Here is a 24702-nt window from a genome sequence, read left to right as displayed (position 1 = left end):
TTTAAATATTTTAAACATATTATAGGAAGATGTTGACAAAGATATGTTTGAGTGTTATTGGCTTTGTCTGTAAAGAAGACTGTTTATGAACAACATTAGTCAAACTATTTTCTCCCAATAGAAGAATAGAGGAATCATCCTGACAAAGATTAATCTGATAGAAACATCAGTAATGATTCACCGAATACAGGGACAAATGTAAATGTGTGAATACAGGAGGAGCTCTGACATCACTGTAGTTCAGAGAGATTCAGAGAAAGTGAAACTAACTTGATCAACAACAATATGGACTCCTGAAACGATCAACCTCTTTAAACTACAGAATATTTATTGATCCATTCAAAGAGTCTTGTGGACACATCTGATCCTCACAGGTAAGAGATAGAAATATAAGATTGTGCTGAACAGGTTTCTAATGGAAGTGATCTGGTTTAGTAGGTTTATGTCGAACTGGAATAAGTTGAACAGAACCAGGTTTAAGCACATATAATACTCAACTACTTTAGTTGTTCACTGCACTGAAATGGGATCAGAATTGTATTAAAAGTGTGTCATTTGATTGGTTGTAAAGCAAAGTTTGGTGTTTCTGTCATTTTGTCACATGACAGAAAGACTAAAGAAACAGGAAGTAAATGACCTGCAGATTCACTGAACACAAACCTGCTAAACTGCAGATGAAAATCACATTTATAATAAACAAGATTAAAACTACACTTAGTCATACAAACTACAGTTGATCACACAATATGGCTGTTTATTTTGTGGAGATATATATTTGTAAGTATATGACCTACTTTGCACTTGCTGTTTGTGATCTAAACAGACCATAGTTCAGAGTGTTCAGTGAGTTTGAGTCATTCACTGTATGAGGAGTGATTGTTTCCCTCACTATCAATGAGATTTTAACACTTCAATATAAATATTTATTAAGTGGTCATGAGTTATGAAGTAACCCCAAATCTGACTTTTGAGGCGAGATTTTATTTAAACCCGAGTGACCAAATACAGTTTGTAAAACAAATACATATTTCAAGGAGCAAATGGGATTAGATCGGTCTTTTCAGTCTATTGGTCATAATTTTTATATTGTAAAATACAATATGTTTTTTTAATGTCCAAGAGGGAAAGAACAATGGCAGAATCTTCACCAACAAGAACAAGAAAAACCAGGAGACGGAGTTATGAGGAAACACCTCCATGTAAGTCAATAACCCAGAGAAAAATGAATTAGCTCAAGAATGACTTTATTCTCATATTGTGATATTTATATTTAAAATGTACTAGTTCAGGAATCAAATCAAATCACATCACATCAAACTTTATTCATTAAGACAGTTTTGCATATGTTTTGGGAATGTGCGAAAGTGAACACGTTATGGACTCATGTGTGTGACATTATGGGTAAAATACTCTGGACTACCATAGTTCCAGATCCTTGTTTATGTTTGTTAAATGATGACACCATTTTGAATTTTAAAGTAACATATAGGAAAATGCTATTTTGTGGCTTTACAGCAGCGAAAAAAACTATTCTAGAATATTAATTCAGAGATAAATTTACTGAAACACTGGTTGTTGAATGTGCAATCAATGGCTAATTTAGAATACTCAACAGCCCCAAACTGTGTCGGACTGGGGATATTTGGTTGTTGAACTGAATATGCTCCTTAGAGGACTATAGCATGTGTTTATTTGTTTTCTTTTTTAATTTTATGGGCCCATCTTCTCTTTTGTCTTTTATGTTACTGGTATTAAGTGTGTACATATGTTTCCCTTGGTTTTGACTTTTTCTTTTATTGTGGTGACGGTCAGTGTTTGAGCGCTGTTTTGTCTATGTTTATGTTTATGTTAACTTTCAATAAAAAGTTAATCACAAAAAAACTTTATTCATAAAGCACTTTAAAACAACTGAAGTGGACCAAAGTGCTGTACAGAAAAAATAAACAAAAAACATAAAATACATACTTTATGTAAAGCATAATGCAGATAAAACAAATCAAGAAACATAAAACATATGGAAAAATAAACATACCATGAAACAGTAAAAAAAAAAAAAAATGTCCACGTCAGGTGTCAAAGGTCAAGGAGAAAAGGTTGGTTTTAAGAAGTGATTTAAAAGCAGAGAGTGAAGAGGCTTGTCTAATGGGCAGAGGCCGATCATTCCTCAGTTTAGGAGCTGCCACAGCAAAAGCACGGTCTGTCTGAGCTTACGTGTTGTTTTGGGCACATTCAGTTGGATCCTAAAATGTACACTCTAAAAAGTTTAACTATGATTTACAAAATTTTTTTGGTGAATTTGAGTAAATTTTAAAGCTGTGAAATCAATTTTTATATTTATACTGTATGAATTTAGTAAATGCATGTTAAAAAATTAAGTAAATCTGAGTAACTGCATCTGGTACATTAACAAATAAAATTGAGTAGAAATAATTTAACATTTAAACATTTAAAAACCAATATTTATGAGTAATATTAATTGTTTTTATTTATGAGTAATATGAACTTTTTATTTCCTCTGTAAATAGTACCAGTATACATGACATTGGCCTTTATTGTCGATGAGTAGGCTACAGCAATACAGCACATTTTACACTTTTTTAACATGTATACAATATTGCCTACATGCCTACAAATGGAACATTTAAACATTCAGGTAGCCCAATTCAAGTGCAATCAACCAGTCTGTTATCCAATATCCACCGGATCAGCGCTGGTTCTCGAGCCGGAGACGGACTCGCGCTCTGCGGGTAAACTTCGAACTTTAGACTGCCGTCCTGGGTTTCACTCACAGCCGAAAGACACTGCGAGCGACTGACTCCATAACAATAAACTTTATTGACTCCAATAAACAAACAGTGACAGTTCTGAAAACATTTTATCATCCAAATTAATTATATTCATTATCATTAGGAATAAAGTTGTGTGTTTTATGCAAGGCGTTTCAATCACGCGAAAAGACAGACGCGACTCTCGGTTAGGTGTCACATTACGAGGGCGGGGGAGGGGTGCATCGTTTTAATTGAGTAAACTTACTAAATTTCTTAAGAGTGTGTTAAATATATTAATAATATTGATTTGAATTAAGTAATATTTTTGTTTCTTGAAACAGATCAGTTTAATTCTCCATTCTCAAATATTTTGATAGAAATTTCACAAATAGCCTATAGGCCTATTAAGTGTATTATAAATAAATAATTGGTTAGTCAAATACTAAATTATTTTAGTGAAAAAAACTTAAATATAACTGTAAATTTTAGATAAAATTAACTGTTGGATTTTTTGTCAATTATTTTGGTACAGTATGTTTAACTCAAACAATCAAGTAAATAAGTTACAGTTAAGTTAATAAAGTTTAATATTACTGTAATATTTACTAAGCCTTACTATTATTTTTTAGAGTATATGGGCAGCCAGTGAAGTGAGGCTAACATGGGCGAAATGTGCTCGTTTTTATGTGTTCCAGTTAAAAGATGCGCTGCAGTGTATTGTACCATCTGGAGACGGGCTACAGAAGACCCACTAACCCCCACAGACAGTGCATTACAGTAATCTAGCCGAGTGGTAACAAAGGCGTGGATTACTGTCTCAAAATGTTGCCTCAGAAGATATGGCTTTATTTTGGCCAGCTGCCTCAACTGAAAAAAGCTTGATTTAAAGACTGCCCTCATCTGACAGTCGAGCTTAAGGTCAGAATCAGTTTTAACCCCTATAAGTGATGGTTGGCTTGGAGTCAACAGGAGGGGTCCCATTGGTGCCACCAAAAACCATCACTTCTGTCTTTTGTGCATTGAAACTTAAAAAGTTAAGAGTCATGCAGGCCTTTATATCTTCAAGACGCTCGAGTAGCGATCTAACAGTGTCATTCTTTGGCTATCGTCCGCGTAACAGTGGAATGACATGCCATGCTTCCTGATTATTGAACCAAGTGGAAACAAATAAAGAGAAAAGAGAAGAGGGCCTAAAACTGAAGGAATGTACAGTACTACTTCACATTAGGGTTCTGATCAGCTTGTCTGGGTTCATTTTGCAGTTATGACCAGCTTGTACATGATCTCATATATATTTGAGAAATCACGTTTGATTTCGTCAAAGTTGCTCTTTACATTCAACCAACTTCATGAGGGGAATCATGAGATTCTTTTAAACTTTTTCCTTCTCTATCTGCTCTAACTCATCAGTATAATAAATCATCACCATAGTCATCATCATAATTCCAATCATTTACACAGCAGTCCTTCAAACAAAATGTCTTTAAGATCATGAGAAACTTTAATTCAGTGTTTCAAGTGTCTCCAAACATTAGACTAGTAGTGCAAGTGATTTATCTTCATCATTTCTCTCTCCAGTGATGTCTTCCTCCAGCGGTCCACTGACTGAGGAGCTTCAGTGCTCTATATGTCTGGACGTGTTCACTGATCCAGTCAGCACTCCATGTGGACACAACTTCTGCAAGACCTGTCTGAATAAGTGCTGGGACAACAGCCAGACCTGCAACTGTCCATATTGTAAAGAAACATTCAAGCACAGACCTGATCTCAAGATTAACACCACACTCCGAGAAGTTGTAGTTCACTATAAAAAGAAAAGTCCTGAGAAAAAAGCTGAAGTTCTGAAAAAAGCTGAAGTTCTGTGTGACGTCTGTGAGGAAAGAAAGCTGAAAGCCCTGAAGTCGTGTCTGGTGTGTCAGAGCTCTTACTGTGAAACTCACCTGGAGCCTCATTTGAGAGTGGCAGGTTTAAAGAAACACAAACTGATCAATCCTGTGAGTAATCTGGAGGACTATATATGTCAGAAACATGAGAGACCTCTGGAGCTGTTCTGTAGAGATGATCAGACTATCGTGTGTCTGTTCTGCACTGAAGGAGATCACAAGAACCACAACACTGTTTCTATAGAAGAGGAGAGTGAAGAGAAGAAGGTAGAAGTTACTGACAAACTGATTTTAAATGGCTCTTATCATGAGGAATCACATGTTCTTTAATATAAATGAATCAATTATGAAAACATATTGTGTGTTGTTCTCTGTCTATAGACTCAACTGATGAAGACACAGAAAGACACACAGCAGATGATCCAGGACAGAATCAAGAAGATTCAAGACGTCAAACACTCAGCAGAAGTCAGAAAAGTGAGTTTAAAATAATTTAATTAAATTAATTTTAATATTGTTGTTTATTGAATTGCTGTATGAAATCAATTTCACACTCACAGTCAGTGCAAACGCTGCAGAATGAGGGATTTTGAAAACCGCCTAAAAACACTGAAATATGAGAAATAATAACACTGATTCTTCTCTTAACAAACTCCACTAATAATGTGTTGATTGTCCTGGTTGAGCAGAGAAACACAGAGAAGGAGAAAGCAGCCCGTGTGGAGCTCTTCACTGATCTCATCCGCTCCATTGAGAGATGTCAAACTGAACTGCTGGAGATGATGGAGGAGCAGCAGAAAGCAGCAGAGAAACAGGAGGAAGAGCTCATTGAAGAGCTGGAGCAGGAGATCACTGAGCTAAAGATGAGAAACACTGAGCTGGAGCAGCTCTCACACACTGAAGATCACCTCCACCTCCTACAGGTCAGTCAACATCTCTCTGATCAATGATAATGCAGTATATGACACCATAACACTCCCCATGCTGAAGGATTTCTCCTCTCTCCTGCTGTAGATTTACTCATCCCTGTGCAGCTCTAGAAACACCAGGAACTGGTCTGAGATCAGTGTGAAGACTGATGCGAGTCTGGAGACTCTGAGGAGAGCTCTGACTAAACTGCAGGACTCTCTACAGGAGAAACTCACGCTAACTGGTACAGCAATATCAAATACACCGTACAGATACATATATTTATCATCTTTTAATATCAGTAATGAAGAATGAGTCTGATCAAGCTGAAATAAGAGAAGTGTGATCATGTGTTTGTGTCTCATTATCATCACAGTTCTTCTTGTAGAGAGCAGGTCATATTCATCTCTAATTTCAGAAAACATGCAGTAAATTCATCTTGTACTAGAAGCTTCATCACTGTAACCAGAACCTTGAGGCTTTAGTAAATCTGTGAACACTTTTAGATGAGAAACAACAGAAAGAAACATTCATTTTCTGCCATTTTCTGTTGGTCTTTTCAGCTGTTTCATCTAAATGTTGTGATTATGTGTCAGATAAAATCAGTTTAGCAGAAGAAAATCAAATCAATAGACATCATGAATTTAAGATGCAAATTTGTTCTTTTTTAGAGGAATATTTCTGACCTGTAGTTCAAACAGCTTTGCAGTGCTGGGCTTTCATTTTCATTTTCTTAAAGGTTATTTTTTATAGTGTTGTCTTTGCTGAATAACCACAACACTAATACACTCCAAAACTGAGATGAATAACATTAGGCATAAAAATATCTACAATAAAAATTTCATAAAATATTCTCAAAGATGTTCTAAAAAGGAGGAATATTTCGAGCTCAAACACAATAGGAGTTCAGGGATTCTCTAAATATCAGCAGAGAAACATTGATCAGATTAAACGTGATCTTTTACACAATTCTTTAAATATAACCTTAAATCTTGTCTATAATTCCACACATAAACATGTCAAAGATCTGATGGTGTTTTATTGTCATTAGTCTCTACAGAACTGAAGAGGATACAGCAGTATGCAGGTACAGTGTGCTGTCTGCACTACACTAGATTACATTCAGATACTCACAGCTTCATCACTGACCGACAGTATGATTAAACACTGATTACATATTACAAACATCATCACTAAATATCTGTATTAAGTTGTGATTCATATTCTCTGTTTTCTCAGTGGATGTGACTCTGGATCCTGATACAGCTCATCCATATCTCATCCTGTCTGATGATGGAAAACAAGTGAGATGTGGAGACACTGGACAGAAACTCCCAGACAAACCAGAGAGATTTGATCTATGTGTAAATGTCCTGGGAAAGGAGGGATTCTCCTCAGGGAGATTTTATTTTGAGGTGCAGGTGAAGGGAAAGACTGACTGGGATTTAGGAGTGGCCAGAGAATCCATTAACAGGAAGGGAGAGATCACAGCGAGTCCCAGTAATGGATACTGGATTGTGGGTCTGAGGAATGAGAATGAATATAAAGCCGGTGCTGGTCCCTCTGTCTCTCTGTGTGTGAGAGTGAAGCCGCAGCGGGTCGGTGTGTGTGTGGATTATGAGGAGGGTCTGGTCTCCTTTTATGATGTGGAGTCCAGCTCTCATCTCTACTCTTTCACTGATCAGTCTTTCACTGGGAAACTCTATCCATTTTTTAGCCCGTATCTAAACAATAAAGGTAAAAACTCAACTCCACTGATCATCACACCTGTCAAATACAATAAATGAATTTACAGCCTAATATGGAATAAACAATGAAAATTATTTATATAATTACAAATCTAAACATGTTTTGCTATATTTTCATAATTAGTTTTTCATTGTTAAGATCTATAATTCTAGCTAAAATTGCTAATTATATTGTGAAAATATAATGATTGTTTAACAATTTTATTTTTAACTTTTCATAATTATCCATGCCATTGTTTTCCTGACAAAGTGAAAGTGCCTGTAATTTTTTTTTACATTAAAATAAACCAAACCAAACTATGATAACATGATACATTATATCAAAGCTGTTTCTACCATTAATTACAGATCTGTGATAATACTGTGGTAAATCAGATGGTAATACCTCAATATATATCATAGAACTGTATGATTACCATATTCATACACAACACTATGGATCTTCAAAGTATACCTAAAAAATACCATGATATTATGATCATGGTAATAACAAAATATTTTAAAAAATTAAAAAAGGAGAAGAAGAAGAAACGAAAAAAACATTGTAGGTCTATTACCCAGGTGACATGTCTAATGTTTACCCCATGGTAAAACTAGGTATGTTTAACCATAAGAATAGAATAGAATAGAATAGAATAGAATAGAATAGAATAGAATAGAATAGAATAGAATAGAATAGAATAGAATAGAATAGAATAATAGACCAATTTCAACACACATCAGATTAATTTAAATGTCATTTTTTATTGATACAGTTAAATACATCTTCAAATAAAATATAGGACTGTTAAATATCTGATGGTGCTGATATGAAGTAGATATACAAATATGAAACCTTATAAAAATATGTTCCTTCTTCCAGGACATATTAGAGATTATTCTATTAAAGATGTCTATTTATATTGCAGTTTATGTTTAATGCATTTTGATCTGTATGAAAATTGAGCACAGCTTTTTACAGTAGATAGTGATAAAAAATATTTAAGGTTTTAAACTCTGTTTTAAATCCTGTGGGTAATAATTATCTTATTGAATCAGCTTCTACATGTGAAGATTTCTTAAAAAATTTTGTGGAGAAATTAGTTATAATTAGACAATCTATAGTATCTGCTACTCCTGTCCTCATGGATACTCCTACAGCCACCAAGTTCTTAAATTCTCTTGAGCCTATTACTATGTCCAGTTTGACAGATATAGTTCTTAGGCTCAAGCCTACTGTCTCATCTCATGATATTGTGCCTACATGGTTTTTTAAACAAATATTTGAGAAAATTGGGCCTTGGATTTTGTCCATTATAAATAAGTGTCTTCTCTCAGGTTTCGTTCCTGCTCTTTGCAAACATGCTACAGTGAAACCTGTATTAAAAAACCCAAACTCGGACATTAATGATCTATCAAATTTCAGACCCATTTCAAATCTATCATTTATATCCAAGATCCTAGAGAAAACTGTGTTAATGCAGCTGCAGAGTTTTCTTGATGAGAACAGTATTCTTGAAAAATTTCAGTCGGGCTTTAGGTTGCTCCACAGTACGGAATCTGCTTTATTAAGAGTCTTGAATGATATTTTACTTTCTCTTGACTCAGGGGATTCTGTTATTTTAATTCTTCTAGACTTGAGTGCAGCGTTTGATACTGTTGACCATAGAATTTTATTATCACGTCTTGAACAAATTGTTGGCATCCGTGGAAGTGCTCTCAGTTGGTTTAAGTCGTACCTCACAAATAGAACTTTCTCTGTTGGCATTGGTAGCTCTCTTTCGTCTGTAGCTCCTCTTACCTGTGGTGTTCCACAAGGCTCCATTTTGGCACCTACTCTGTTCTCGTTATACATGTTGCCACTTGGCTCTATTTTTAGGAAACACGGAGTGTCTTTTCATCTATATGCAGACGACACCCAAATCTATCTGCCTTTTAAACGCACTGACACAAAGGGTCTAGAAAATCTTTATTTGTGCTTAAATGAGATAAAGTCCTGGATGTCTACTAATTTTCTACTCTTAAATGCTAGTAAAACGGAAGCTATTGTATTTGGGCCTCCAGTAGAAAATGAGAAAACATTGCTTAATGCGGGAAATATTTATTTTGAGATCAAACCTACTGTTAAGAGTTTAGGAATTACCCTAGACTCCGCCCTTAAGCTTGATAAACATATTAACTCAGTGGTTAAATCCTGTTTTTACCACCTAAAGTTGTTATCCAGGGCCAAGTCTTTTCTATCGTCGAATGAGCTTGAAAGAGTACTAAATGCCTTCGTGCTATCCCGCCTTGATTATTGCAATTCCTTATATGTGGGATTGCCGCAGTTTTCTATTACTAGACTGCAAATGGTCCAAAACGCTGCTGCCAGATTTTTAACCGGGCTCCGCAAACATGAACACATCACGCCTATTTTACAGTCACTAAACTGGCTGCCGGTGCGTTATAGGGTCGATTTTAAAATATTGCTGTTTGTTTTTAAAACCTTAAATGGTATCGCCCCTTCATATTTATCTGAACTTTTGACAGCAAACGTGTCTGTTAGGTGTTTACGTTCCTCCAGCAGTCGAAATCTGTCCCAGCCTCACTCTCGATTGAAGTCGCGAGGTGATCGTGCTTTTGCTGTTGTGGGTCCTAGGCTGTGGAATACCCTCCCAATTTCCCTGAGAACACTGACCTCCTTACTTGAGTTTAAACACAAACTAAAGTTATATTTTCTCGAACAGGCATTTCCTTGATTTTTTTTTGACGAGGTTTTTATATTATATTATGTTTCTGTCTTTCTGTTTTTTGTGTATTTTATGTAAAGCACAGTGGTCAACGTTGGTTGTGTTTACTTGTGCTATATAAATGAATAAAGAAAGAAGAAAGAAAGATAAAATAAGGTCATCCTTTTGAAGAAAAAAATATACATAGAAAGCTAGTCACATATTCTGGTCTTTTCACATTGTTCTGTGTCCTGAGAGAAAGAGTAGAAAACTTTATCTCTTTAAAGTAAACCAGTCACAGTAAAGAAACTCTTACAGGTTTGGGGCGAGTAAATGATGACAGAATTATTATTTTTGTGCGAACTATCACTTTAAGATTATCCGAGGTCTCTGTGCTACAGCATTACTGTAGATAATGTTCACTAGGTGGCGCTATATAGTTTCATATCAGAAAATATAATGAGGTTCATACAGTCATGGAAAACCTGGAAATATCATGTTATTTATTTTATTTTATTTGTTTAGTGATTTGTTTTTAGTTTACTTGGTTAAAAAAAGTTCTTTGTGAGTGCTATGTCTGGTAAATAATTTTTTATCATGCATCTTTAGTCCTAATTATGATTAATAATGATGCCTGCACCACTCAATAATAGATGATATTGGATCCACATTTTAATGCGCTGTTGTATTGAGTGTGTGTTGCAGTATTTAACACATGATGGATCGAGTGATTGTTTAGTTCTGATGGTTTTAACAGAGACGGCAGGACAAATGTTCTGTCCACTGAGGTTTAGGACACAAGATGAAACCAAAGACCCCAGAGAACGGCTTTAATGGGACCCGGAGTCTCTCCTGGGACAAAGACACAATTTTCATATTTCCATAAACAGAGTCACTGCATCTAACGGAAGAGTCATGAGAATTTCTTAAACCAACGGTTACAGATTATGTTTATAAAGGGGTTTGGAAAGATTATTTAGGGTTAGGGTGGAGTTATATATGCAGGATTTCCATAACATTTACATATTTTATCAGACATTTTGTCACAGAAATGTATGGTACATGTGTAGTAAAAAAAAAAAAAAAAATAGAAAACATAATTTGACTTAACCTCAAATGATAATTGAAAGTTGTTGTTTTATTTATGTAACATTTATGAAAGGAAACACAACACATTTTAACAGAAGCCATTCATATGCAAAAATACATCAAATATTTAAAAACAAAGTTTTTTTCTTTTGAAAGCAACACAAATAGGAAGCCACCTGTTAAATCATTATTAATATGTGAATATTTATTATAATAATAATAATAATATATGTGAGAATTATTAAAAAATGAATGGATAAAACACCAATGCATGTGCATTAAAATAGTGCACTGTAAAATTCACTGTTTAATACAAACAACATTTTCTGTCCAGATTCTAATGCATCATTACATGATTCAATCCTGTCTCGCTGAACACACACCTCACATATTAACACTCAGTGTGTGTTTTGTTCAGATGTAAGTTTCATTGAGGAATGTTGATGTTGGAGGGAATTTAAAGGCCTGATATTAATGCAAACACATGGAAAATTACTCAAACGTAAAATCAAAACTATGCAAAAGTACAGCAATGATGAGAACAATAAAATCTCAGGAAACTGAGTCACTTTGGCATGAAACAAAATTAAATGATTTGTTTGTTATAGTTCAAATTATTTGAGTTTATCATTTAAACCAGAAAGTGCATTTACCCAATCAAATGTGTTCTAGTTTAGATATTTTTAACATACAGATTTGGGAGAATGTAACACCTAAACTTTACATGTATAAATGATGTCAAACGTTTCATAAATGTGTTTCTATTACACAGCGGTCAGTTCTTCAGCACATCTACAGAAGCAGTTTTGAATTATTTGGCATTGCAGTTTTGCAGAGAATCTTTGTCCCGTCGGGGAAGAATCCAGCGCCGACCAGAGACACCGAACACTCAGAACACTTAAAACACGACTGATGCCACTGACGATCCTCAAACGACACGTACTTCCCTTCTCCAAAACCTGACAAAAACATCGAGAGGAGTTTCATTTTGAGCGGTGGTTTCTTAAATTAATTTAGAACAACATTAACAACATTAACATCATTTCAAATGAACATCATTTTAATTTAATTTAACATTAAATTGTAGGGTTGGTGATGTCACTAACCCGGAAGGAGTGTTGTGTAGTCCCTACCAGCCGTTTGTTGTAGTCTTTAAAAAGTGATTTATTTAAAAGCAAATCTCTCCCTTTGCTTTGAACTTTGAGCTTTGTAACTTTGCAGATGTTGTTTAGGCTCAAACAGCAACATTACACACTAACTAAAGTTAAAAAAAGTGAAATCATATTCAACCACCTGTTTAATTTCAATATTTACTCTCCATTTCCAGCCATGTGCAAAGCATGCTGGGATCTTACAATGGTGTCCATAAATAAAACCGCCTAATTTAGCTAATTCTCTTAAAATAAATTTTTCCTTAATTTTATCATCTTAATCGGTTGTTTCTTAAAAGTGTGTTTCCTTAAAAAAAGATGAAAATGTATCTCTTGGTTCTATTAGTGAAATGTTATCAGTTTTTCTATACAACACTGAACCACAATTTTCTTAATAAAATATACACAATATTTTTATTTTTTATTTTTTTAATGAAAATTACTAGACCCTTGATTTATTTTTTACAGTGTATACCAGTGTGTTTTCTGTTTTTTTTTTTTATGGATTATTTTAACAGCGTTATTCTGCAAATGATGATTTACTCAATGTTGTTCCAAACTTATATTGCTTACTTCTGTGTAACAAAAGAAGTTCTTGAAAATAGCCAAAGACACTACGTAGTTCCACAGAAAGTTTTTTATTACTCCACACTCTCTATTTCCCCACAAAAACCCCCAGGAAGCACAACAAGTCTCGCCGACTCTCGCGATAATACATTCTCGTAAACATTCCCTCGCACATGAAGTTAACAATCTCCCTCTCTTCTTTAAATAAAAAAAAAAATGAAGGAGTGACTTTGACATATAAAACATTGTCACCAAATACAAACGATTTTCAGAACACAGTAACATTTAAGTGAGCTTGAGTATTTAAACAAAAAAACTGTACCAAGATAAATGCTCAATAGTCCAGATATTACAGTTTCCATACACCCTCATACAGCGCTTTAAGAAGCATAAGTGAGGAAGCACCTTTCTTCGACAAACAGTCAGCAAGTTGTGACTTGGCTTCTGACCAACGCACTTCTTTGATTTTGTTAGCATGTAGGAGCTCTTTGACACCGCTTATTTCTAATCTTAGTCTCTTTTCTGTGACCTGTTTTGTAGACTTAAGAGCGTCAAACAGGGAATGGTTATCAGTGACACAAATAAGGGGGAGAGCATTAAGATCAGCTTTATCTGTGGTAAGCTCAGAGTAGAGCACAGCCAAGAACATAGCATTGTCAATACCATCTGACATGGCAAGGGTTTCTCCTGCCAGCGTGCTTCTTACCACACGTCTGATTTTCTTAGATTGCCAAAACAGTGGAGAGAACTTTCCTGTTTTTTCCATGAGGGCAATTAAAACCCCTCCCTGTGTACCTCCATCTGGAAGATTGCCTAGTGAAGCATCACTGAAGACCACCAAACTCAAATCATCACTGTTGCCCAAGTGTTGAAACTTAAGTGTGACCTTCTCTGACTTAAGTTTACGGATCACTTTTTTCACTTCATGTATGGACTGAACAGTAGCATTCTTAATGTTGGATGCTAGGCTACATGTGTCAAACATAACATCTGGTCTTGTTTGTTTAGCAACCCACAGAATCTGTCCTATTTTGGACCTGAGTTGTTCTCTTTCTTTCTCGTTTAGTGGAGCCTCTCTCTGTACAGCACGTGCTGCCTAAGTGAACTGGTTGTAAGTTTTCAATGTAACTGTTCTGATGCACCACCCACAGTAGCAATGTCCATCCCCACGTATGAAAAACTCTCATGCTCTTCACGACCCACGTGAAATGCAGATTTAAGTACAGGGATGACATTAGTTACAAAGTGCTCTGAACCTGCCCAAAAAAAATCATCCACATGGCATGCCAGTACTCCTGTCACCTCAGACTGCTCATTCTGCCAATAAAACACTGGAGGATCAACCCGTGACATTTTACCACCACTGTTCAGCATGAGTTCTTTGACCTTGTTGTACCAGTAGAGGGAAGCGTCTGCAAGTCCATACACACATTTCTTTAGTTTCCACAACGCATTGTCCACGCCTGCTTCTGGTGGAGGACGAATGTAAATGTCTCTTGAGAGTTCCATTCCCTGCAAAAAGGCAGACTTAATATCCATAGAATTTACTTTCCATTTGTTTTGACAAATAACAGCTAACAGCAGCCTGAGTGACTCTGATGCACATGTGGGAGAATCTTTTTGTAATTCACGAATATTGACTTCTTCAAAACCTCTCGCCACAAGGCGAGCTTTGGGAACAATACCATTAGAAGTCTCCTTCAACGTACAGACCCATCTAGTAGAAATAAATTTTTGACCCTTGTCTGTGACCTCTTCGTAAACATTATTATTTTGCCAGTTTTTTAATCTCTTGCTGTTTAGCAGCATCAAAAGAGATGTCTTTGGTAATGAGTACATCAGCATCAGTGTTTTCACATTCAGTGAGAAGATCATCAACATGTGACATGTCTAAAGCTTCCTTTTGACCCTCGCTGCCATTTGGTTCAAGATACTGCATATTGTACCAGTTTTTATATTGCCCTTTTGCTTTTCCTGCTCTGCCTAAAACTCTGGCAGTGTGCTTAGTACCATCCTCTCTGTTTGTAAATGTCACTGTCTGACCTGTTCTCAGTTTGACACCAGTGGAACCCACTGTATTAGTAACACCACTCTCTGTCTCATTAGTTTGTCTCACGTCTTCTCTATCATCTGTTTCTGTGTTTTCAGGGATTTGCACGTCTCCATTAACACTCATTTCATCATCTGAATTCTCTGACACATCCGTGTGTATTACGTTTTCATTTTCTTTACTATTTTCAGGAATATCAGGTAGTACAGGTTTATCCTCATCCTGTGTATTGACTTTATTCAGCCTGGACTGGTGTACTCTGACAAGAATCCCACCATGTCTGATAAACACTACAGAGCCATCCTGACCGATAACTACAGCAGGGCCTTTCCACTCTGTACTGTCAGCTCGTTTGTAGTACACTCTGTCTCCTGTCTCATACTTTTCATCTGTAGACCTGCTTTCGTAAAGCTCTTCTTATTCTTTCTGAGCATTCCACCTCTGTGAATGCTCTTCTGGAAGCATGCAATGCTGCTAGGTGCTGTCCTACTCTAGTACTCATAGAAGTGCCCTCTAGAGCAGGCAGTTTATCAACCAAAACGGAGGGAAGATTAGGACTGTGACCAAACACAAGCTGGTGTGGACTATTACCATGCACATTGATCATACTGTTTTTGGCCATTAGAGCCCAGTCCAGAGCAGTCTGCCAGCCACACCCGTTTTCCTTTTTCACCTTCAGGAGGATCTCAGTCAGTGTCATGTTGTGTCTCTCCAGCAGCCCGTTGCTCCAAGGACTGTATCCTGCTGTAGTCTTCATCTCAGTGTTGAATTTTTCTGCCATCTCTCTTATCTCCTCATTGTTGAACTCACCACCGTTGTCTGTGTATATTCGTTTGGGGGCACCATGAACACTTATCCACGAGTGAATGAAGGAGTTGACGATCTCCGAGGCTTTCTTTGTTCTCACAATGTTTCCAGCACTGAAGTGTGTGAAGTGGTCGATGATGTGGAGGTACCATACGCCAGGTTCCAGCTCATGCAGATCCATTGCCACCGTCTCATTGTACTCTGAGGCTAAAGGCAAACCAACAGCAGGCCTGGGCTTGGTCCTGCTATATCTTTGACATACCTCACAGTCACGGATGATCTCTTGCAGAATAACTGGACAGTCTTTGTCAGTATTTCCAGAGTTGAGGATGAGCCTCTGCAGCCGGTCTGCGGAGGCGTGGCCAAACTGCTTGTGAAGCTTCAGTAGAACTTTACGCTTCTCTTTTGTAGACATCTCTGCTGTGACGACAAGGATTTCACTTTCATTGGTAACCGCTTCAGTATTACCATCTCTGATGTCAACACAATAGTGTCCCGAACTAGTGAACTCAAGAGGCACTGGTTGCTTGAACATGACAACTTTGTCATTCTCCATGTCTAAAACAGTTCCTGCTCTCTTTAGAGACATTTTGTTCACCTTTCTGTTGGAGTGTACCACCTGACCGTCACCAAATCTGAAAGGTCTGCTGCTTGAAGATTCTGTTTGCAGCAGTTTGTTTATTTGACTTTGGCTCAGGTCTTTCATATAACTATCCAGCCACTTCTCACCACAAACAGTACGTGTGCATGCAGTGTCAATGATAGCTGATCCCAGTGATTCAGTTAGGAAGATCTCAGAGTCCGTCATGACTTTTGTAAACAGTGTAATGTTACACTCTTCCACATTTTCATCTTCTGCTAGCTTTACTTCATTTCTCCGGTGAGGACAGTCTTTGGCCCAATGGTACGCGCTCTGACAAATGACGCATTTTGTTCTCTTACCATATTTGTCGAGTGGGTTTGTACCTTGCTGTGGCTGCCGCTGTCTGCTCTGCGACGGGCCATTGTTCCGTCTGAATTTGTCCGGTGGCCTCTGCTCCGTGAAAAACGCCGCATCTTGAGTCTCGCTGCCGCCGCTTGCTCCACTGGTTTTTCCTCCGAAAATCCGCTTCAACGCTGACTTCATGGATGCGAATGTCAAATCCGTGCACGCTGTAAGTGCTAGCTGCCTACTCTTCTCCTCGAGACAAGCCGTGTCCAGGAGTTTAAACGCTAACACAGCGTCAGGCAGGGTCATGTTGTACTTCTTCATGCGGTTGTATCTCTGCTCAAAGTCTATGATGTAGTCCATCATGGACACCGCACTGTCTTTGGAAATCGAGTCGAAATGAGAGTATGCTTCATAAGCGCGGTCTTTTTCTTCTCTCAAGAATACCGCGTCCAGCTTAGCTAGCAAGGTTTCCATACCGTCATCTTTGTTTAGATCGTTCGCGGGTATTTCCAAAGCGGTCTCTCTGGCTCGCCCCTCGAGCCCCAGCACCACCGCGAGTGCCTGCTTCTTCTTTTCTAAGTCCGTAACAAGTCTCCAAATACTAACTTCATTTTTCCAGCACTCGTATGGTCGGGCTTCGTCAAGCTTAGGCGGTACTCTGTAGTTGGAAACCATCCTCTGCTACCATTGAAAATAGCCAAAGACACTACGTAGTTCCACAGAAAGTTTTTTATTACTCCACACTCTCTATTTCCCCGCAAAAAACCCCAGGAAGCACAACAAGTCTCGCCGACTCTCGCGATAATACATTCTCGTAAACTCTCGCGATAATACATTCCCTCGCACATGAAGTTAACAGTTCTTATAGACACAATGAAAGTGAATGGAGACTGGGGCTGTTGAGCTCCTTAAATTACTAAAAAAGCAACATAGAAATGGTTTATACAACTTGTATGTTTAAGTTATCTGAAGTCATGTTTTGCTTGACTACTTGCCTTTTTCACTGAAATGGTTGAATAGTGAATCTGCTGACTGACTAACTCACTCATAACAGTCCTTTGCCGCACGGACGTAACTATTTACTACTACGTATTTACTGAAATCTTTCAACAATCCCCACCAACACACAGACTGACAGCCTGTTTTGTCACAATTTATATGTTTAATATCTAATAAACTTGTTTCATGCACTTAATCAAGTATTTTGGAACAAACATTGTTATCAAAGTGTCACATCAATCATCCAGTTGTTTTTAGGGTAAATACTACTTTGGTAAATAAAGCTAGAATCATTCTATTGGATGTACACTACGGTTCAAAAGTTCAAAAGTATCTTCTGCTCACCAAGCCTGCATTGATTTTATCCAAAATACAGTAAAAACAGTAATATTATGAAATATTATTACAATTTAAAATAATAATACAATCAAATATAATTCATTTCTGTGCAAAGCTGAATTTTTACCATCATTACTCCAGTCTTCATCACATGATCCTTCATAAATCATTCTAATATGACAATTTGATGCTCAACAAACATTTATGATTATTATCAATGTGGATTTTTTTTTTTTTTTATCAATCGAAAGTAAAAAAAAATGGTTATCTGAAATATAAACTTTTTGTAGCATTATACACTAGGCTACCATTTAAAAGCTTGCGGTTAGTAAGAATTTATAATAAAAAAATGTTGGGAAAGAAATTAATACTTTTATTAATTAAGGTTGCATTAAATTGATCAAAAGTGACAGTAAATACATTTATAATGTAACAAAAGATTCTATTTCAAATAAATGCTGTTCTTTTGAACTTTCTATTCATCAAAGAATCCTGAAAAATGAAATGTATTACAGTTTACTCACAAATATGAACTGTTTCCAGCATTCAACAATCAATCAAATCATCATATTAGAGTGATTTCTGAAGGATCATGTGACACTGAAGACTGGAGTAATGATGCTGAAAATTCAGCTTTGATCACAGAAATAAATTACATTTTACTATATATTCGCATATAACAGTATCACAGTATTATAGTATATATTACTGTTTTTTTTATCAAATCAATGCAGCTTTGAGCAGAAGAGACTTCTTTTAAAAACATTTTTAAAATCTTATCGATCTCAACTTCTGAACAGTAGTGTATATTTCATTTTATTATGTATATTTATTTAAAAGAAAATATTGAAACCAAAACATGGCATTGTCTAGTGTGCAGGCAAAGATGACCTCCACATGCTTTTACGGGTCTTCAAGTAACTTATATGTAGTGCCCTGGTATATTTGCCATAATTGCCCTTTTGGGTCTGCTGCTTCACCCTCTAAATCTAACATTACTTTAGTAAGTAATTTAAAAGAAGAATAGTTGATCTCTCTTTGTTATATAACATTGGACTGAATATGTATATGTATATGTGTATGTACGGCTATATATATTGATATTTGAGTTAGATATTATATTCTCATAGGTCATGACCCGGTGGATGAGAGACTCTTGAGTCCCCGATGAACAAGCAGAACTTTATTCAAACACACTCAACAGCCTCCAAACACACGACCCTGTTTATGTGACAACTGTCTCTTGTTTCTGACAGTGTTTCTGTTCTCAGCTGAAGGAACTGCTAATGAAGAGCGCTCTTGTTATAAGGACACATTAACACACACTGACCTGTGATGGGTTTGTCGCAGGCGGCACATTTTTGGGCGTACAGGTTACTGAAGCACTTCACACAGAACGGATCTTCACCCTGCGTTGTGAAAGGCTGTCCGGCCAGCTGGACTTTACAACCCGAACACAAGAAACATTATTTATGCCAGGGCTCGTCTCTGTACGTAACGCCACCCTGAACCAAGATCTGGAAGAGACGAGACCAAACACACTGTCATTCACTGCGTACAACTTAACGAGGTTAGCAATGAAATAAAAGCAAAAATACTCAGTATTTAGATTAATCTTCAGATGTGGGTACTGTGTAGTTTACACTCTTAAAAGTAAAGTTTCCAAAGGGTTTTTTGTTTTTTTTTCAAAGGGAAACTTTGCCAAAGAAACTTACAGTGAACAATTTTGAAGGCAAGACACATAAATAGGGTAAAAAATTAACTATAATAAATATCACTTTTCTTTCTGTGTTGATGGAATACATTAAGAATTCCAAACATTTTTGTACGTTTTCAGAAATATTATGTTTAAATAAATATGTAAATGAAGCATTATCTAATTAGCTATTCACTCATTTGCATAAACTCAAAAACAAAAATCTGAATATTGGATGAAGTCAGGTGTAAAATTCTTGTTTCTTTTTTTGACATTTTATAAATCAAAGGTTTTTAGAGAGGGGATTGAGGATTTCTCTTTTTCACCATGTTTTTAGGAATAAATTGTATAATATTAGGCAAGTGATATATGAACAAAGCTCTCAGTAAAAACCTTCAGAATATAAAACTTTAATGTTTGGTGTATGTAAGTGATGCTGAACTGGAGAAAAATTCATTTAAAAAAAGCAAACTTTAAAGATATGAATTGTAATCGAAATCTAGAGATGTACATAAAGTAGTCTACAATTAAAAGTGTATTTTGGATGTTTTCTTTCCACTACCTGACGGAAGATGTCATCAAAAATATTTCACTATTGTAAGTTAATGTTAAATAGACAAAAACATTTTACATTAAAGTAACTTGTACCGTATTCTACTTGGTTGGACCTTGTTATTGAAACACAAAATAACCAATACAATCTCAAGCACCAAAAGCAGCCCATACTAATCATCTAAGTTCTCTTTATCTGGAAAGTATGCTCTCTTCATGTATTTATAGCCTACATGGTTGCAAAAACATTTAGGCCTAGTTGCCATAAGTTGGCAACCCTAAAACTGCTCAATATTAAAGCTTACAATATGACTTTTTGTAAAGCTGCTTTGAAACGATGTGAAATGAGCGCTTTACGAATACATTTTGACAGTAACTTCATCTAACTTGATTCGTGTAAATTCATCAAAACATTATCCAATTGATCATTACTGAAATCGTCATATCACTTAATATTTCTGTAGTAGCCTACGGCTAAACAGCATAGAAGAAAATTCATAAATTCGTACATAAAGGAATGCGCATGCTCATGCCTCAAGCGTCTACGCCAATAAGATTGCTGTATTATAATCCAATAAAATCGGGTGTGGGCGGCCTTAATGTGTCGACCCGCCCTAATCGTCCACTCTGGGGAACTCGGAGCTCTGACATCACTGTAGTTCAGAGAGAGATTCAGAGAAAGTGAAACTAACTTGATCAACAACAATATGGACGCCTGAAACGATCAACCTCTTTAAACAACAGAATATTTATTGATCCGTTCAAAGAGTCTTGTGGACACATCTGATCCTCACAGGTAAGAGATAGAAATATAAGAGAGATTGTGCTGAACAGGTTTCTAATGGAAGTGAACTGGTTTAGTAGGTTTATGTCAAACTGGAATAAGTTGAACAGAACCCAACTATACTCAACTATTTTAGTTGTTTACTGCACTGAAATGGTATCAGAATTGTATTTAAATATGTCATTTGATTGGTTGTGATACAAGATTGGCGTTTCTGTCATTTTGTCACAAATACATAACTACTAAAATGACCTGCAGATTCACTGAACACAAACCTGCTAAACTGCAGATGAAAATCACATTTAGCCTACATTAAACATTATTAAGATAAAAATTACTCTTGGCCATATAATATATTTTATGGAGAGCGTTATATAGGCTAGTTGTTGTAAATATACGAGACCGGAGCGTCACGCAGGTGTCGCTCATTATCAATCACGCCACCGGCCTCGTCCTGCTCGCCACAATATCGTTTAAGATTATAAGAAATTTAAATTGAGTGTGTGTATCAAGTGTGTCCAAACTTGCTGGTGATGTATCTTCATCATTTCTCTCTCCAGTGATGTCTTCCTCCAGCAGTCCACTGACTGAGGAGCTTCAGTGCTCTATATGTCTGGACGTGTTCACTGATCCAGTCACCACTCCATGTGGACACAACTTCTGCAAGACCTGTCTGAATAAGTGCTGGGACAACAGCCAGACCTGCAACTGTCCATATTGTAAAGAAACATTCAAGCACAGACCTGATCTCAAGATTAACACCACACTCCGAGAGCTCGTAGATCACTGTAAAAAGAAAAGTCCAGAGAAAAAAGCTGAAGTTCTGTGTGACGTCTGTGAGGAAAGAAAGCTGAAAGCCCTGAAGTCGTGTCTGGTGTGTCAGATCTCTTACTGTGAAACTCACCTGGAGCCTCATTTGAGAATGGCAGGTTTAAAGAAACACAAACTGATCAATCCTGTGAGTAATCTGGAGGACTATATATGTCAGTAACATGAGAGACCTCTGGAGCTGTTCTGTAGAGATGATCAGACTATTGTATGCCTGATGTGTGGTGTAACAGACCACAAGAACCACAGCACTGTTTCTATAGAAGAGGAGAGTGAAGAGAAGAAGGTAAAAGTTACTGACAAACTGATTTTAAATGGCTCTTATCATGAGGAATCACATGTTCTTTAATATAAATGAATCAGTTATGAAAACATATTGTGTGTTGTTCTCTGTCTGTAGACTCAACTGATGAAGACACAGAAAGACACACAGCAGATGATCCAGGACAGAATCAAGAAGATTCAAGACGTCAAACACTCAGCAGAAGTCAGAAAAGTGAGTCTAAACTTATTTTATTTTATTAATTTAAATATTTTTCATTATTTATTGAATTGTTGTTTGAATTGTTTATTGGATTGTTGTATAAAAGCAATTTCACACTCACAGTAAAGTAATAACACATCTCTCCTCAACAAGACACATGATTTGAGGAATCATTCAGTGCAAACGCTGCAGAATGAGGGATTTTGAAAACCGCCTAAAAACACTGAAATATGAGAAATAATAACACTGATTCTTCTCTTAACAAACGCCACTAATAATGTGTTGATTGTCCTGGTTGAGCAGAGAAACACAGAGAAGGAGAAAGCAGCCCGTGTGGAGCTCTTCACTGATCTCATCTGCTCCATTGAGAGATGTCAGACTGAACTGCTGGAGATGATGGAGGAGCAGCAGAAAGCAGCAGAGAAACAGGAGGAAGAGCTCATTGAAGAGCTGGAGCAGGAGATCACTGAGCTAAAGATGAGAAACACTGAGCTGGAGCAGCTCTCACACACTGAAGATCACCTCCACCTCCTACAGGTCAGTCAACATCTCTCTGATCAATGATAATGCAGTATATGACACCATAACACTCCCCATGCTGAAGGATTTCTCCTCTCTCCTGCTGTAGATTTACTCATCCCTGTGCAGCTCTAGAAACACCAGGAACTGGTCTGAGATCAGTGTGAAGACTGATGAGAGTCTGGAGACTCTGAGGAGAGCTCTGACTAAACTGCAGGACTCTCTACAGGAGAAACTCACGCTAACTGGTACAGCAATATCAAACACACCGTACAGATACATATATTTATCATCTTTTAATATCAGTAATGAAGAATGAGTCTGTTAAAGCTGAAATAAGAGAAGTGTGTGATCATGTGTTTGTGTCTCATTATCATCACAGTTCTTCTTGAAGAGAGCAGGTCATATTCATCTCTAATTTCAGAAAACATGCAGTAAATTCATCTTGTACTAGAAGCTTCATCACTGTAACAGAACCTTGAGGCTTTAGTAAATCTGTCAACACTTTTACATGAGAAACATTTTCTGTTGGTCTTTTTAGCTGTTTCATCTAAATGTTGTGATTATGTGTCGGATAAAATCTGTTTAGCAGAAGAAAATCAAATCGATAGACATCATGAATTTAAGATGCAAATTTGTTCTTTTAAAAAAAAGAATATTTCTGGCCTGTAGTTCAAACAGCTTTGCAGTGCTGGGCTTTCATTTTCATAAAGATTATTTTTTGTAGTGTTGTCTTTAGTGAATAACCACAACACTAATACACTCCAAAACTGAGATGAATAACATTAGGCATAAAAATATCTAAAATAAAAATGTCATAAAATGTTTCCTAAAACATTCCCAAAGATCTTCTAAAAAGGAGGAATATTTCGAGCTCAAACACAATAGGAGTTCAGGGATTCTCTAAATATCAGCAGAGAAACATTGATCAGATAAAACATGATGTTGTACACAATTCTTTAAATATAACCTTAAATCTTGTCTATAATTTACACATAAACATGTCAAAGATCTGATGATGTTTTATTGTCATTAGTCTCTACAGAACTGAAGAGGATACAGCAGTATGCAGGTACAGTGTGCTGTCTGCACTACACTAGATTACATTCAGATACTCACAGCTTCATCACTGACCGACAGTATGATTAAACACTGATTACATATTACAAACATTATCATCATCATCACAAAGTGTCTGTATTGTGAATTTGTGATTCATATTCTCTGTTTTCTCAGTGGATGTGACTCTGGATCCTGATACAGCTAATCCATATCTCATTCTGTCTGATGATGGAAAACAAGTGAGACGTGGAGACATTATACAGAAACTCCCAGACAAACCAGAGAGATTTGATGAATGTGTATGTGTCCTGGGAAAGGAGGGATTCTCCTCAGGGAGATTTTATTTTGAGGTGCAGGTGAAGGGAAAGACTGAATGGGATTTAGGAGTGGTCAGAGAATCCATTAACAGGAAGGGACAGATCACAGCGAGTCCCAGTAATGGATACTGGATTGTGCGGCTGAGGAATGAGAATGAATATTGGGCCTGTGCTGGTCCCTCTGTCTCTCTGTGTGTGAGAGTGAAGCCGCAGCGGGTCGGTGTGTTTGTGGATTATGAGGAGGGTCTGGTCTCCTTTTATGATGTGGAGTCCAGCTCTCATCTCTACTCTTTCACTGATCAGTCTTTCACTGGGAAACTCTATCCATTTTTTAGCCCATCCTTAAACTATGGAGGTAAAAACTCAACTCCACTGATCATCACACCTGTCAAATACAATAAATGAATTTACAGCCTAATATGAAATACACAATGAAAATTATTTATATAATAAAAAATCTAAACATGTTTTGCTATTTTTTCATCATTTGTTTGTCATTGTTCTAAAAATCAAAATAGCATAAAACTCAAAA

The 24702-nt window shown here is 36.6% G+C and overlaps 1 protein-coding gene across 1 annotated transcript; it reads left to right on the top strand.

Moving 5' to 3' along the window:
* Positions 1–520: 520 nt before the first annotated feature.
* LOC311300141 (uncharacterized protein) lies at positions 521–24575 on the top strand (the record flags this gene model as incomplete). The annotated part of the gene is given in 19 exon segments (XM_084424274.1): positions 521–1199; positions 4347–4918; positions 5033–5128; positions 5341–5574; positions 5666–5804; positions 6612–6647; positions 6800–7343; positions 13343–13419; positions 14951–15006; positions 15096–15194; positions 15478–15804; positions 15949–16043; positions 21474–21948; positions 21952–22074; positions 22189–22284; positions 22576–22809; positions 22901–23039; positions 23828–23863; positions 24028–24575. Coding segments are annotated over 19 exon segments (4014 nt in total). The 5' UTR covers positions 521–1111.
* Between the last annotated feature and the right edge of the window lie 127 nt (positions 24576–24702).

This window comes from Rutilus rutilus, assembly GCF_951802725.1.
Source record: "Rutilus rutilus genome assembly, chromosome: 11".
Lineage (NCBI taxonomy): Eukaryota > Metazoa > Chordata > Actinopteri > Cypriniformes > Leuciscidae > Rutilus > Rutilus rutilus.
Note: the sequence above shows the minus strand (reverse complement) of the source record. Positions and strands in the feature narration are given on the sequence as shown.